Below are 17351 nucleotides of genomic sequence, written 5' to 3'. Positions count from 1 at the left end.
CTTGGTTGTAGTTAGTTGTTTAATCTCTTTTATATCTCAAAGGAGATTGACTAAAAACATAACCTAATCCTATAGACTGTACCCACCTCATTAACATAACTACCTCTAATCCTGTCTCATTAACATTAGAGGTTAGGGTTCACAAAACGGAAGATAACCATGGAATACTGAGAATCATGGCCTAGCCAAGTTGGCACATATTTTTTGGGGATACAATTCAGTCCATAACCAGGTCTGATGGGGTGACCAGTTTTACTGTTTCCCTCCCTCTATTTTCTAGTTCATTCTCACCTTGGAAGGCAGAGAAGGGATTTGTAGACTCAGCAATAGCAACACTTCAGCAGAATACATAAAGCCTGGCTTGCCTGACTAGAAAAAGTTAGTGGTGGCATGTCTCTTTGCTTAAAGATGACCCTCAGTTTGTCTACTCTGTGGTGACCTAACACTGTCATAGATTTTTCCTGGGTTCCTAGCTATCTTCCTAACAAATGGGAAAGTGACATCACAAAGAGGGAACAGAGCAGGGAACAGTTATTAAAGGGGAATTTGAGAGGCAGGAAGTCTAGTGTAGTGGTAAAGAGCATAAACTCTGGAGTCAGATTCTGTGGGATTAAATCCTAGCTCTACTTTTTAATAGCTCTGTGACTGAGCAAGTTACTTAACTTCTGTTTGTTTTTTAAGTCTATAAAACTGGAATAGCAATAGTACCTACTACTGGTTCTGAGCATTAGCAAAATTAATATATGTAAAGCAAACTCAGTGAATGGTGCCTGGAACACAGTAAATCTTATATATTATACATATACATGTGTGTATGTAATTGTTATTAATGAGGAGCTGAGAAAGCCATATGAAAGAGGTTGAAGCAGTAGTGTCTATCAACTGCAAAAATCAAACTCTGCAATACCATGAAAAGGTTCTTGTCATTTTAATTAGGTTTGCTAAGAAAAGCAATTAACTTTGGCTAACCACCTCATCCTTCACTTAACCCCCATCTGCCTTCATATAAAAACAGCACAGGAACCCAAAGGCCCTCCTTGCCACAATCCTCTCCACTCCCATTATGGGAAGAAATGTCACCAACTGGACTCAGCCTCCCCCATACAGCATGAAACAGGATGAATAAAAATATCTTTATGAAGACTGTTGTGCTATTATCTTAGGGTGGAGTAAGAGGCAGGGATAGAAGCAAAGGCAGGGTGAGGTCTACGGATCTCTTTGAGATCAGAATCTGCCTGAGGAAGGGCACAGAGCTCATATCTGACCCAGAAATGGGGCTATGTCTTAAGAGGACAGGGGCTGAGACAGGCTGGGCAAAATTTTCTGAAGTGTATGTGTGAGCTAGAAATCTATTCTCCTTCCTTCTCCAACTCCCTCAGTCCCTGGGTAGAAGGGCAGAGGACTCCTGAGCAAGGGGACAGAGCCACGATTTCTCCCAAGGTTTCATCTGTGATTCCCAGAGCTGCTGGCAGGCAGTGAGTGAGGTACATCCCCAGTGCTGCCTGATCCCTCCCCCAGCTCAGGGCTGCTTCTCTCCGCCTGTGAGCACCAGTGCCTGCAGGATGTCAGACAGAGATACAATTCCCTTGACCACATCATTCTCATCCACCACCACAAGTCGGTGAACCTGGCACAGACAGAGCAGCAAGAGAGAAAGGGGATTTTAGTGCCAGCCTCAGTTAGGGTGGGCCCTTCTTCACCCCCCTCAGTTTGGCAAAGCCCACTCTCAAGGTTTACGTCTCTTTGCCACCTGCTCCCCCTACTCCCAGAAGGTCTCTGACATCCCTACCTCTGCTTCCACCAGCCTATTGATGATGGTCTCCAGAGTCTCACGTAAGTAGCACTTGAGAACCCCCTCAAAATAGTGTGATCGATGTTGTAGGGCTTTGGTCACAGATACATCTAGGTTGTTGTAGGTTTTTTCTGCTGCCAGATTCTGAATAGAGGAAAGAGCTTACAGGGAAGGTGAGCCAGTCCCCAAACCTTAGCCCACCCAATCTCACCAGAGGGACTCAGAGCAATTGTTTAGCCATACTAAGTCACCCCCAGTTCACCAATTCCTTTCAAACAGAATTTGAAAGCTTGGAAGCTTTCAAGACTCTTAAGTCCCAAAAGAGAGACTCCCTTCACCCGCTGCACATTTAATACCCTATCTCCTCCCCACTCCCCATTTTCCTGCCTCCCAGTCCCACCATGATTACTCACGATAACATCAAACTTGGAGTAAATATCCACCACACGCCCTAGGGAGACAGACAGCTCAGTAAGAAGAATTTGGCATCCAAGACTCCTCCTTTGCCCATAGATCACTCTCTCGGTTGAGATGAGTTCTGAGCCACCCAGACTTCCCAGAAGCTCTCCCTCCTTCTACCCAATGGCTCACCTTTGTCATCCACCACTGGCAGTGCAGAAACCCGGTGCTGTACAAAGATGCCCAGAGCCACATAGACAGGGGTGGTAGTACGGACCATGGCAATATTGGCATAGGTGCCAATCTGCAGCTCTTCCAGAGACTTAGACATGAACTCTGGCTTGGGGAACTCAGTGATCTGAGGAAAGAATCATCAGTTTGATTTTCAGGGTCCCCAAATCACCTTCAGGGACCCCTACAGACCAGTATATGTTGTTGTTGTTAAGTGCCGTCAAGTCAGTTCCAACCGATAGTGACCCTGTATAGGGTTTCCGAGGAGCAGCTGGTGAGCTTGAACCGCTGACCTTGCAGTTCAAACAGCTTTGAAGTCTGGTGCATTAATTCACAGTGCCACACCAGGACTCCAACCCAGCATATAAGAAATAACAACTGTGCTGAGGAGCACTTACAAACAATTTGAGGAACTTGAGGATGCGCTTGTGAGTGAGGATGTACAAGGTGTTGCCTGATTCTGGATCAATAACTGGCAGCCGGTGAATCTTGTTTCGAATTAATGAAGAGACAGCATCAAACAAGCTGTGGGAAAGCGGGAGATCATGAACTGTTTCAGAGTGCTAGGGCTGAAGGTAGTTAAATATCTCAATAGCATATATTTATAAATAGGGAAAACTGGGGTTTGTGGGGGTGGGGGATGATAAGGGGCAGTGTTAGACCAGACCTAAAGAATGTGAATGCATGTGTGTATTTGAACAGAGTGTAGTTCTCTCTTTGGCCCCTTTGCCTGGAGTTTTGGTTATCTAGTGCTTTAGCTACTCTCATGTCATGGCTCTTCACCTTCAGCACAAACAAGCAGCTGGAACTCACCTGGCATTAGGAGAGATGCAAACAAGTGGTTTAAAGGAGTCCTGTAGATATACCTCTGAGGGGGAAAGGAATGATTTTTACATACAAAATACCACCATGGAAAACCATTTCCCATGAAACTTCCCTCCATCCCTTTATCCTTTTACAACCCCCAATCCTCTGCCTACCTCTCCAAGTTTCTATCTTGTGTTCCTCTAGCTCATAGATCTGTACCTAAAAGCAGAAGCAACAAAATTTGAAGTCTGATCTCCCTGCTTCATTAACTTATTATGGCTTGCTGGGAGGAAACAAATGAGAATGAGGGACTTTGGGCAAGGAAAGTGGTTTTGGTCACTGGGCTAGGGTTTCTTACCAAGGCTGATTTATAGTAGCGGTGCAGGATATTGATGAAATCAGTGATGGTCAGCATGCCTAGAGGCCAAGACAAAAGTCCTCAGCACTGTCCAAAGCTTCTCTCCCTGGCCAGCACTAAATGCTGAGAAGATTGTACTCCAGAAACTTTTGCTTACCTACAAAACTTTGCTTCTTACTATCCCACAAAGGGGCAGCTCGTACACCATTTGTCACTAAGGCAAAGAAAGCTTTCTTCACCTGTAGCCAAAAGTTATAATCACCAAGGGAACTTCACAGGGGATAGATAGTACTTTAAAAGAATAGGGATTGGGTATATTGGAGAAAAGAGGAACAAAAGTATTACCCTTGGGATGAGACAGGATGAGAGGTATTGAACCAGAGGCTCCAAAGAAGGGGAAGGGGCTTTTTGCTGGGTCTGGATCCTGCATCTGAATCCTTATCTGACCTCGAGTTCTTTGGACTTGAGCCAGTGGCCTGCTGTATTGCCTGAGGTCTTGGGAGTCATCACCAGCCAGCCATCTTCGCTATCAACCTTGGATTAATTCACCTCTGCAGCCAGAAGCCTGCCGTCTGACCTGTTTTTCTTAGGTTCATCAGCCCCAACAGCTATTTGATCCAGACTCTGAACTTGCCCACCTCTAAAGCTGTTTGAGCCATTTCCTGGACATAAACCTCAGTAGATAGATAGATAGATAATTTAACACTCAGTTTTGTTTCTCTAGAGAACCTCGCCTAAGACAGAAGCTTTTACCTGACCCTTTCTACCACAGATAGCCTTCAGTGCTCAGAACAGGGATTGACACGGGGATTCCACCTGTTGCTGACAATGACTATTTTAATTATTTATTTGGGAAATGGAGTCCTGGTATGGTACTGTGGGATAAAGCAGTGGGTCGCAAGATTGGTTTCAACCACAAGGTTGGCAGTTCAAATTCATGAGCTGCTCCTTAGAAACCCTGTATAGGATCGTTATGAGTCGGAACCAACTCATAACGGCACTTAACAACAACAACAACAACAATATTCAGGAAATGAGGGAAGGGTAGCACAGGGTGGATTCCTGGACCCCAGGCTTACTATGCAATAATCCTGGGACATAACTTCATCCCTTTCCCCTATAAGACTCTTCTGAGTATTCTGAGTCTCAAGGTTCTCCCATGCACAGTTCCCCTGGGTAAATGACCACGGGGCACATTCTGGAAGCATTTTGCTGTCTGATAAAGATACAGGTTTATCTTGGAAGGGAAAAAAAGGAGGGGGGGGGCAAAGGAAAAGAGGAGTTCACCCACCTGCAGGGAAGTATCAAATACAACCAGTTTGGAACTTGTGGGAATCAGGTCATAGCAGCGATGAGACTTCATGAAGGAAGTATACACGCTATTGTTGGATTCTGGGGTCTCTGCATAAGGTGAGATAGTTAGTAAGCTTCCTTCCATGCAACAACTCCCAGTTAAGAGGCAGAAAACAAAATAATGCTGCAGTATCTAAAATATATACAGCATACTTTTTAAATAAGGCCCCCTATTATATTTTTTTTATTCTTACGGTTTCCATGAAGACAGGAAATCCTTAGAAATCCATCCAAGTTAGAATTTCTGTCTCCAGGTAGGGCTATTGGCTCCTTAAGCAAAAGATGACTGACTACAACAGAAAGTCTGTGATAGTTCTCATTAGCCTACCTAGTCTAAAAGCTTTCTTCTCATCTTAAACTGGTTTCTTCTTTTGTATGACAGCATGTGGGTCTTTAGCACATGTTCACTTGGTCTCTTTTCTCAGTAAAGATGAAAAACTAAGTAAGCTTCTTAAAATTCTCCCAAGACATTTAGGTGTTAAAGACATGGTCCATGCCAGGCTGTTTCTGATCAACACTAAGTTGGAACCCAGTGTTTAATCAACCTATTCCCAAACACCCTGAAAGTCCATTATGGGACTACCCTGTGGATCAAAATTCATTTCATAAACTCTACATAAATGGGAGATCCTGGCTGATGTTTACCTTTCTATTCCTCCGATTTTAACTGTTTGTGCTAAACTGGAGAAGCAGTCTGTCCCTCTTCCCTACCCCTAATAATGGCTTGAGTGTGTACTTAAAAAATTATATCATTAAATTCTTACAATTAATCCATAAGGTAACTATTGTCTTCATTTTCCAGATGAGAAAACAGGTTTGGAAGAGTTACGTAAACTGCTCCAGGTTGCACCATTAGTGACAGATCTAAGACCTAAACCCAGATCAAAGCTCATGTCCTTAATGCCAGTTGTTATTCATTTTTAATTTTTACCAAAGTTATATAAGCACAGTTTAATCAATCAAATAGCTCTACAAATGTTAAGAAAAACAGCAGTCCCTGCCAGCCACCTCCTTATTCTAGCTCACCTCACATTCACCTCTTGGAGCTGACCCTGTTGATTTATGTCCATAAATAATGTGCTTGTGTTTGCTACTTTTTAATTTTTTCATTTGTATTATCTTTCTACAAAAGAAGATGACAATTTTTACTTCTCTGTTTCTATAAAGGACTCTCACAAACATGCACCTCCTCTCCCCTTAGGAGTTAAATCATAATGGTTACATCAGTATTTAAGTCATTTTGGTCTCCTAAACATTATTCAGAGATAAGCCAAACAGTAAACTCTGATTTTTTTCCCTTTCATAACTTTGTTTTCTCTGAAGTTAATAACTGTTCTTGTTTTCTTCTATGTGTAGCATACATAACTAGTTAAATCCCCCAACTCTTTACCAATTGTCTGAATCTCTTCTCTAGAAGTACAGAAGCATTCTAACTACCCAAAGAAATCTCTCCCAGAGCCTTCTGACCTGCTCAGATCTGGGCTGCTTTGCCAGGTGTGCACTGCTGTCACTTTAGGCTCTTCCTCCCCATCACCATCCAGAGGACTCCTTTCCTGTCTCCTGTGTTGATGCTTCTGTTTTTTGTATCCCAAGTTTTCACCTTTCTTGATTGGTTCCTTTGTTTGGGATAGCACATCTTCCAGTAGCTTCCTGAGAAAGGATGCATGGGAGAGAAGTTTTTTGAAACCTTGTAGACTGCAGGTATTTCCTCTGGAAATTTATAGGATCTTCTCTTTGTTCCCAATGTTCTAAAATCTCATGATTGTGCTGTGGGTGGGTCAGTTTCATCCACTGTGCTGAATGTTCAATGAGTTCATCTTTCAATATAAAAGCAAATTCCTTTCAGTTCCAGGGAGTGTTCTTGAATTATTTCCTTCCCTCAGTGTTTTCATTTTTTCCCTATTATTCAGATACTAGATCTTCTATCCAGATCCTGTAAGGTTTTTCTTGTTTGTTTTAGTAAATGTCTTGTCTTTTTACTCCTAATTTCCACCTCGTTGGCGTTTTAAACTGCTTTTTTTTGGGAGATTTCCTAGATTTTCCAGACCTATAAGTTAATTTTTTTTTATATTATACTTTTAATTTCCAAGGGTTCTTTTTGTTTTTCTGAAAATTCCTTTTTATTGTATCCTATATGGAGTCCTGGTGTGGCGCTGTGGGTTAATACACCAGACTGCAAAGCCATTTGAACTGCAAGGTTGGTGGTTCAAGCTCACCAGCTGCTCCTCGGAAATCCTACACAGGGTCGCTATGGGTCAGAACCAACTTGCGGCACTTAACAACAACAACAAATATGGAGTCTTGGTGTGGCACTGTAGGATAGGCACTAGACCACAAGGTTGGTGGTTCGAACTCACCACCAGCTCCTCAGAAACCCTATACAGGGTCACTATGCGTCAGAACTGACTCGACCGCTCTTAACAAGAATAACGTTTATTTCGCAAAATAAATAAGTAAAATGTGTTCTTTAATCTGAGTATATATTCATGTTAACTTTTAAAGAGTTTCTCACTTTGCAGTGATTCTTCCTTTCAGTTGCTTTTTTTCTGTTTGCTTCTTTTTGGGGGAGAGTGGCAGTTTGTGTACTTCTTTTCATGATAGAGGATTTCTTCAGAGGTCTGCTAGTCCTTGGTTTAAAAAAGGATTCCAATCCTATTTTCAGAGTGGTGGGTTTAAAGCTGACTAGATGCTCTCTAAGCACGTGAATGAGGCTTGCTGGCTGTGAGTCATTTAGGGCACTTTCATTACTTATACTTTTAGGACTTTCCCATTGAGCTGGTCAGATTCTAGACAGAAGGATTAACGAATTTCCAGTTTGGAGAGTGAAGTCCTTTCTGACAGCATTCTGGAAGCTGAATGGGGAAAAATGGTTCCATTCTCCTAATTTTTAGTACAGTACCTCAGTCCTCAACTGTGTCTGAGGTCCTTTCTAGACCTTTAGTCTTTGCCAAAGTTTGAATGGGGAACAGCCCAGTTGCATTAAATGGGAAAAGGAGCCTGACTGCTTCTTAGCTTTCCTACGGCTAGTGTATAATTCAGTTTTTCAGCTCTGCTAAGTCATTTACCATTCTTCAATCTGAATTTCAGTTCCTGGAAAGTTGTTAATATTGTCTCCTCTCTTGTTCTACTTATCCTTTAAAACATATTTTATGAAGGTTTTAGTGGTTTTCTGTGATGGAACGCAAATAGATGTGGGGGACATAGTTTTTCAAACTTGAGAATTCACAGACTCCCAAGAATATGTCTGTGGACACTCAGTATATACTACAATGATATTTAATACTGTTATTTTAGGTCACAGTTTCACAAACTTAAGTGATTTTGCTTTCTCAATATTTTATTTATAAATAATTTAAATCAGTTGTGAAATTTTAATCTTGCAATTTATATAACAACTCCCAGCTTCTTTTGCAAATCACAGGAAGATCTGGCAAAACTAGGTGTTGAATTCCTGAATAGTAACAATTAAGTGAACCTGGATAGTTGCTGCCTCCTTTTAGATGGGGCTTTTAGATAGATCTAGAGAATGTCATAGTCAAATGCAGCTGCTTGGTCCATGTAGACTATTTGAGTTTTGACCCCTGCCTTGATGCTAATGCACATGTTCTCAGAAACATACAAGTAAGCACTGATCATCAGGTGGCTGTGCTCAAATTATGAATAGTCAATCAGGTAATTCAGAGTAAGACTATATTAACTTTTTTAGATACTAAAAAATGAAAACACTATACTACCTCTTGAAGTTTATACTTAAGACCATATTTCAATCTTCTGGTAGTGTAGTGGTTACGAATTGGGCTGCGAACCTCAGGGTCAGCAGTTCGAAACTACCAGCTGCTCCGCGGGAGAAAGATGAGGCTTTCTGCCTCCGGAAAAAATTTACAGCCTCAGAAACCCTGTTCAGGGTCGCTATGGGTCAGAACCGACTCGACGGCACTTAACAACAACAATACGATAAACAGGAGCTCTGGTAGCGTAGTGGTTACGAATTGGGCTGCGAACCACAAGGTCAGCAGTTCGAAACAACTAACTGCTCTGCAGGAGAAAGATGAGGCTTTCTGCTCCCGTAAAGATTTATAGCTTCAGAAACCCTATTTAGGGTCGCTATGGGTCAGAACCGACTCAATGGCACTTAAGAACAACAACAATATGATAAATGGACTCCTGGTATGGCTCTGTAGGATCAGCACTGGACTGCAAATCACAAGGTTAACAGTTCAAACCCATCAGCTGCTCACTGGAAAATCTACACAGGGTTGCTATGAGTCAGAATCGACTCAACAACACTTAACAACAGTATCACAAATATACCCTAAAAAGAGCTAGAAGTGCTCCTGAAAATAATCCTTTACCAGATATGCCTGTAGCTTTTGCTTCTTTCTAGGTGGGCTAACATTTGTCCTTTCTTTGCTAACCAGGTATTTGGGCAGACATTGCCTTCTCCTGTGCCCTGGATTTAGGGGTTAGTGACTCTTTCTGGATTGATTGCCTTTCTATAATTTGTGGTATCCACTCAGCAAACTTTAGTGAACTCACTGGATAATAAAATCATTGTGGTATTATTTCTGGACTACTCAAACTACCAGGGATTTCGTAAACATGGTTAGCCAGCCCAGAGTAGCCAGTAGAGCTTTTCTTTGTACTTCATAAATTTCTCTCAAGTAGTTTTGATAAATGAAAATAACGTTAATCATTCCCACCCATGCCAAGATTTATCCCTGGGTGATACTGTCTAAACTATTGTTCCTCATTTGTATGGTTTGCCACACTACCTGGTTTTCCCGGGGTGGGTTGGGGTGGGGTGGCTAATTAGTGCAAATAGTTAATATGTTCAGCTAATAACAAGAAGGCTGGAAGTTCGAATCTATACAAAGGGTCTCAGAAGAAAAGCCTAGAGATTTATTTTTGGAAACTCAGCTGTTGAAAACCCTGTGGAACACAGTTCAACTCTGACACACATGGGTTGCCTGAGTTGGAGCTGACTTGATAGCAATTGTTTTTTTGTCTGTCTTACCCTCCAACAAATTTAGACACATTGCTGAAGACAAGTTAGGGTCTGGCTATTGATTTCATGTCCAGTCTCCTTTCTCCAGTGAACTTACCTGGAAGATGCTCACTTTCCAGGGCGAGGGAGTTGTCTGAAGAAATGACCTGGAAAGAGAATCACAGGTTCAGCCTGGCTGAGCTCCATGCATTTTAACCTGGTAATATTAGGGGAAAGGCTGGTGCATTAATGGATTCCTCTAAAGCACTACAGGGCACTGTATAAGTTTATCTCATTTACTCTTCATAAAAACCCTGAAATGCATATTTTCACAGATTAGGAGACAGAGGCTTAAAAGACATAAGCAACCTGTCCAAGGTCACCTGGCTGGGAAGAGGTGAAACTGGAATCTGAACACAGATCTGTCTGATTTCAGAGCTGAGATTCTTACCTCTGCTATACTATATCACCTTTCTAATGACACATTAGGTCTTAAAAGCTGAGACTAGAAAATCTGAGCTTAGAGCTGACCTCACAAGATTTTCCAGATCAGCACTGGATTGTGAACCACAGAGTTGGGGTTCAATCCCACCAGCTGCTCCTCGGAAATCCTATACAAGGTCACTATGAGTCAGAACTGACCTGACAGCATGTAACAACTTAACAGTGGTATATAAGGAGTCCTGGTGTGGCACTGTAGGATAAACACTGGACTGCTAACTACAAGGTCAGCAATTAAAACTCATCAGCCGCTCTTGAAAACCCTAAATAGGGTCACTATAAGTTGGAACCGACTCAACAGCACACAACCACCACCACCACATTAAAAAGGAAAGTCAGAGAGGAAATACTGCTTTTCCCCAAAACTTGTGAGGCATAGTTGTGGGCACAAAACTCATAGACCCCTTTACCTCATCACTGATACATATCTGGAAAATTCCAGCAGATGCTGTCAGCCAAACAGTCAAAGCTTGAATGGCTAAGGGGTGAATGAGGAACATAAATGTTCTGAAACTAGAGGTCTGAGTCCTCTCAACACCCTTGTGAGTCAAAGGCTACTATAGCCCAGGGGATGCTGGTTTTCCAACTTTCCTTGCCCAAGCGCTCTCTGAATACATTTAGAACCATCTTTGAGCAACATTTGGAAATTTCATCGTTATCTAGAAACCCAGGATAATTCTTGACAGTTTCATCCATTTGAATTAAGGGTTTTGACTCCATTTGTTCTGGGTACAATCTCCCTCCCTCCCCCCACCCATAAATAAGTAAATAACACACAGAAATGATGAAATTATAAAATTATATAAAAGAGTTCTGGCATAAAGCACATGTGTATATACTACACATGTCTTCTGACATTTCCAGAAATGAATTTCAGCCTCATTCATCCATCCTCCCATATTATAGGCAAATCATATCATTCTGTTCATTTTCTTTAATCAGCTTTTGTTAAGTGCCATTGAGTCAGTTCTGATTAATCTGCTTCTGTATATAAAAATTCCAAAAATGTTACTTATGATTACAATTATATAATAAAGGTATAAGCCATGGTCAAGAAATTTGAGTTTGTTAGTCACCCAGTAATCAAAAAATTCATTTATTTCTGCTAATTTGATACTTATAACACATTAGCTCAATAGGTGAGCTGTTGGTAAATACTTCTAGCTTTAATTTCAATATAGAATCAATACCTACCTTAAGTAAATCCTGGTGTGGCGCTGTAGGATCAGCACTGGACTGCGAACCCCAAGGTTGACAGTTCAAACCTACCAGGTGCTCCTCAAAAACCCTACACAGGGTCACTATGAGTCTGAACTGACTTGACGGCACTTAACCAACAACAACACCTTAAGTGAAGTTTTCATGTGATCAGAAATATAAAGTTAGCAAAACAAAAATGTTTTTGTTTTTAAAAAAGTGGCATAGCACATTTATGAAAATAACTTGCAGGGAACATACTTGCGTAACTGTTATTTGCATAAAAATATAGTGAACCCCAAAACTAACTTCAAACCATACTTTACCTCGAGTGCTTCTGTGGTAACAGAAAATTAAAGTCCTTAGTTTGACCCTAAGAGGTTGACTGGCACGCAGGATCAAGTTGGCAGGACAGTCCTACACTTCCCTCCCCTAATGGGCAAGAGAGGAATGAAAGACGGGATCATCTCCCTCATCTCTCCAGGCTGTATAAGTCTATCAGCTTGGCCTGGTATTTTGGCAAGACTACTAGAACAACAGCCTCATCACTTTTAAATGCCAGAGAGGGCTGTTCAGCAGTAAAGCTACACACATGGCATAACAATCTCACAAAGGCATTAGAACAGCTGCTTCTGCAGAAATTACTGCACCCACCATGTGATACATATATACGACTTACATCTGCACAGAGCTACAGTTATTTTGTTCATATATACATTCTGTTCACTATCTATCCAGACATATTTACATTTCTGGAAGCCTGGAATTGTTTTATACTTCTTTGTATCCCTCAAGTTATCTAGCCCACGGTTTTGTATGTAATTCTCAATTGTTTTGTTTTTAATTCCCAAATTGATAATGTTAATGTTCAAATGAGTCAGAACTGACTGGATGGCACTTAACAACAACAATATAAACAGAGAGACCTAAGACTAAGTTACAGAGAGAAAGAAAAGAAACATACAAGGGAGCTTCAAACATTTCATGTAAATTGGAATTAAAAGATAATGAAAGGAGATGGGGATAAAAATCTTATGATTAGTGAGTAATTGTTATCATGACTAAATGCGATTGTCACAACTATAAAGATAGAAGTTTTGTAACAAAAACGGGAGTAGTCAATCTTACAGTCCAGGAACCAAAGACCCTAGGACCATCAAGGGAGAAAAGCACAAGTGGAATGTGGGACCCTATCCCGAGAAGCAGCGACACCAGAGACGGAGGCAAAGATTGAGGACATGGAGAGAGGGAGCAGCTGAGGACTCTAGACTCATAGAAAGAGAGGAACTGGGTACTGAAGGCCATGAAGCAGGCTTGCAGAATGTGCCCTTTGGGTATTTAAGTGATTATATATTCCTGAGTGTTTTTGTGTACCTTAAAAAAAACAACAACATGAATGATGATGCATGGAGGGGATTGTAATCATCACAATGAAACAAAATACAATAGGATGAGTGTAAAACCAATGTTCTCCCATGTAAACTATTATACAATTCACAATAAAAATTTGAAAAAAAAAAAAAAAAAAGAAAATAGAATTTTTCCACAAATTTTTTGAATCCCACTCTTACAGCTTAATTGGGATATAGCTACTGATATTAGAGGCACAAATGAATATATGACTTTAACTTTCTGTTTCTCTACACAGGAGTAAGGTAATTATGTCTATTCCTCTCTACCTAAGTAACATAAAGGACCTATGAAAATACCACTGTACAACATAAATAAAAAGTATTATTAGAAACACATAGACTAGATCTGACACACAGACTCAAAACTTCTTCCAAACTCCTAATCTACATTTCCAATAGTTTACTTGACAGTCATAGATGTCACAAAGACTCCTGAAATGCAGTAACATACAGGATGAGTCAAAAATTATCCACACTCTGGTTGTAAAACTTATTTTAATCAGTTTTCAGAAAAGACAAATATATCATTTTTCAACATAATCATGCTTTTCAATACACTTTGTCCATCTGTCAATAAGCTTTCATATTCTCATATTAAAAAATGTTTTAGGCTGAGCTGTAAGCCTTTACTTCTTCATCAGATGTGAATCTCCATCTTTGAAGGGCTGATTTCAGGGGACCAAACATATGAAAGTCTGACAGAGCAAGACCAGGACTATAGGGAGGAAGCTTTAAAAGTTTTTGTACAGTGTCCACAATGTGGGCAGAGGTGTAAGGACGTGCATTGTCATGCAAGATTACAGCACTCTTGGATCAGTCCTCTGCATTTAATCTGAAGTTTAGACTTCAGCACTTCAGTGAGCCTCTTACTGTAAAGAGTACTGTTGACTGTTGAAACTTTTTCCTGATAGTGTTCCAATACTGGCCCTTTGAGAATCCCAGAAAACTGTAAGCACCAATTTTCCAGCTGATGTTGACTTCTGAACTTTTTCTTGGTCGGCAATTGAGGATGTTTCCATTTCATACTGTGATGTTTACTCTCAGGCTTGTAGTGATAAATCATGTCTTGTCACCAGTAATGATTTTCTTTTAAGAAACTTTTACGTTTAAGTCCAAATGTTGTTTGCAGATGTCCACATGCTTCTGTTTATGCTCTTCCATGAGTTGTTTCAGTACCCATCTTGTACAAACTTTTTGAAACTCAAATCCATCATGGATTAATTCATAGGCAGAGTCATGGCTGGTTTGCAAATGATTTCCCACATAATCGACTGTCACTCACCTATTTGACAGAATCATTTCACGTGCATGCTCAATATTGTCAGCAACCATGGATGTGGACAGGTGTTTTAATATAACAGGTATGCAGATAATTTTTGACTCACTCTGGTAAAACAGTGATCTGTTCCTCCAATCCTATTCTTGCTGTGGTTCCCATCTTTGTTTATTGCACTGCTGTCTTCTTAGATGCCTAAATTATAGTCTTGATACCTTCATTCTCCTTAAAATGTATACGCTGTGCCGATATATTAGCAATGCCTCAAGTCCACCTTTCTCCTTCCACTTTGATAGCCTTCACTTAGGCTTTTACTTCTCACTTTGCAACGCTCTGTAAACTGGTCTCCCTGCCCGGTATCTATCTCCTTTTCAATTACTCTTTGATGCTGTCACCAAGTTCTCTTACAGAAGCATCTCAGGTTTTGGAAGGGACTTTCATATCTAACACAAGGGAACTGACTACTTTTGGAAGTAGCTCAATCCATTTACAAGCCATTAGGCTGTAAGGAATACTCCTAAAGCACATTCACTGCCTTGCTCATAAACCTTCTATGGGCCCCCTTCTTACAAAACAAAGCTCAAAGTAAGCATGGTATGTATGCAATACCTTCAACCTGACCTCAGCCTACTTTTCTCCCACTGTAATCAGAATCCACAGCAACAGCACCATCAAGTCCGTGGCTCATCCCCAGTTGTTCTCTATCTACTCCAATGTTTATGTTCTTGCTTTCACTGTTCTCTCAACCCCAGTCTCCCTCCTTAATGTTTCCGCAGTCCCTTGTTTCCATCTTGATGACAGCATTTAGTACAATCAATCGCACATAACGAGTCCTGGTATAAGATATGTACTGGACAACAGGGTCAGTTTGAACCACAAGGTTGGTAGTTCAAACTCACCAGACATTCCTCAGAAACCCTATACAAGGTTGCTATCAGTTGGAAACAACTCAACAGCACTTGACAACAATCCTATATAACAGCAGTGGATGATGGCTTGCTACCCCAACTCCAGAGAGAGTGAGCATTTTCAAAGCAGGGGCTTTCTTTCTCTCCTTTTAAAAATAATTTATTTTGAAAACATAACTCAGTACATCAAGCGTGAGGACTAAACATGAAATTTTACTACAAAATGCTTTGTAAAGCAGAATACATCCACAGGGAAAACATTTTAATAGGTATTAAATGTAATGGAATCAGACCCCCTTAATGTTTCTCAAAATTCTCTTAATCTGTAGGAATGTATTCCTTGCCTAGGTGACCAATTGCAAATCATTTTAGTACTTTGGTCTGTTCTTTACAACCTGAGGCACACAACCTCAGAGAAAGGGCAAGGCAAAGGAATTACTCTGGGTATATAAACTGATCCAAGGAAAGGTGAATTGATGGCTCTTACGCAACTACAGTTCCAGCCCACAGCGAGCCCATCCTGGTCCTGGGCCACCCTCACAATTACAGTTGTTGTTAAGTGCCGTCGAGTCGATTCTGACCCATAGCGATCCTGTAGAGGGTTTCTGAGGAGCGACTGGTGAGCTTGAACCGCCGACCTTGCAATTCAAACGGCTTGCAGTTTGGCGCATTAACCCACAGCGCCACACAATTACAGTAGCAGATGATAAAACCAAGATGGGAAAAGTGACTGCCTGCCAGTGAATAATACAGGGTTAAAACGGTAGAGCGAGAACTGAAGGGAAGGGCTCCAGAGTTCTAGAAAAAGGCTCCTGAGGGCGAGGGGGACCCCAACATGTAGCAGGCATCTCTGGGAAGGTGACAGGGACCTGCCAAGAATGAGTTCTGCCAACATGCCTGCTTAGAATCGCGAACACTAGCATGACTTAAACGTAACCAGGGACACAATGGTCTCTAACACGGAACTAGTACCTTTTCTGGGGTCTTATTAAGGAAATGTGAACTCGCTGGGCACAAGGCAGTGAAAAAGTCTTTCAGATGTCCCTCCTGCCCGAGATTTCAGGGATCAGTCACACAACAGTGGACCAGGTGCTTGCTACCTGCAGCAAGCCGAGTTCCTCCGAACAGCCATCTACAGCCCCATCTAGGGAAACAGGATCTTAACCTTGCTAAGAGAAAACCCTTAAGTTTGAAATGCTATTAGGGCTGAGGTTGCCGGGGCGAGTCTGAGTTTCAACAGGAAGCTCGAGTCCTGCCTGCTCGGGAGGAGAGAGAGCAACGGCGCGGCCCAGTTCTAGGAGATGCGCCCAGCGAAGGCGCAAAGGGGCAGGGTCACGGGACAGGGTAGATGCCCGTCCTGTGGTCGCTAGCTCCGCACCACCGTCAGCCCTTGCTTAGCTCTATGAGCTGGTCCTGGTCCCCTGAGGGGGGGGGGGGGGGGGTCTCAGGCTCCACAGCGCCCCCCAACGCCCTTTCGTGTTCCTCACCGTCTCCATTGCAAGAGGCTCCGGCTTGACTCGTTCGTTTTAGGAAGCTCAGTAGGCCCCGCCCCACGTCCGGCACCGCAATGCCACTTCCGTTGCGTGAAAACAGACGCCAGAAAATAGCGGAAGCGGGGAGCCCGCCCTTCCGCCGGTGGCCTGGCCTCGGGAGCAGCCCTCCCACGGATTGTCGCTGACCTCAGATTTGGTGGACGGCGAGGGTGATGGGACCGAGTCGCTTGTATTTAAAATGTTCTTTTTTTATTTGTCGTTTAAAAACAAACTTGGAAGAAGCAAAATCCAAAACTTGCTCTTTGCCTCTCGCAACATAAATTATGTACATTTCAGAATGATCGCTGATACAAAACATGCCAAGGACAGGGGCGCTGGGGGTGGAGGAAAAAGGGCGCTTTAAAAAAGGGAATCATTTCATCCGTTGTTACGAAGGACAAACCTTGCTGTACAGGATACACACAACACAAAATAAAATCTTCACGGGATTCACACTTGTCAGCGATTTATTTTTTTAAAAAGGGGGAGGGTCCTGGAGGTGAGGGGAGAAGACTGTAAAGGGGAAAACTGAAAACTGAATATGTGCAAGTGTAAACCAACCCAAAATACAAACACGGGGGGGGGGGGGGGGGGGGGGGGG

At 42.0% G+C, this 17351-nt stretch overlaps 1 protein-coding gene across 1 annotated transcript; it reads right to left on the bottom strand.

Moving 5' to 3' along the window:
- Positions 1-909: 909 nt before the first annotated feature.
- PRKAG1 (protein kinase, AMP-activated, gamma 1 non-catalytic subunit) lies at positions 910-16797 on the bottom strand. The gene is made up of 12 exons (XM_006870091.1): positions 16706-16797; positions 10043-10091; positions 4879-4988; positions 3745-3826; positions 3588-3646; positions 3403-3448; positions 3236-3290; positions 2821-2947; positions 2384-2549; positions 2206-2243; positions 1790-1936; positions 910-1627 (listed from the first exon to the last, which is right to left on the bottom strand). The coding sequence occupies exons 1-12, from the start codon at positions 16712-16714 to the stop codon at positions 1520-1522; spliced, it is 996 nt and encodes a 331-aa protein (XP_006870153.1). The 5' UTR covers positions 16715-16797; the 3' UTR covers positions 910-1519.
- Between the last annotated feature and the right edge of the window lie 554 nt (positions 16798-17351).

This window comes from Chrysochloris asiatica, unplaced genomic scaffold, assembly GCF_000296735.1.
Source record: "Chrysochloris asiatica unplaced genomic scaffold, ChrAsi1.0 scaffold00138, whole genome shotgun sequence".
Classification (NCBI taxonomy): domain Eukaryota; kingdom Metazoa; phylum Chordata; class Mammalia; order Afrosoricida; family Chrysochloridae; genus Chrysochloris; species Chrysochloris asiatica.
This window is presented reverse-complemented; position numbering and strand designations above follow the sequence as displayed.

Coding starts and splice junctions, on each gene's coding strand:
- PRKAG1 (XM_006870091.1), bottom strand. Junction 3,449..3,587: donor GCTACTATAAATCAGCCTTG/GTAAGAAACCCT, acceptor TTCTGCTTTTAG/GTACAGATCTATGAGCTAGA. Junction 1,628..1,789: donor ATAGGCTGGTGGAAGCAGAG/GTAGGGATGTCA, acceptor TGTCTGTGCCAG/GTTCACCGACTTGTGGTGGT.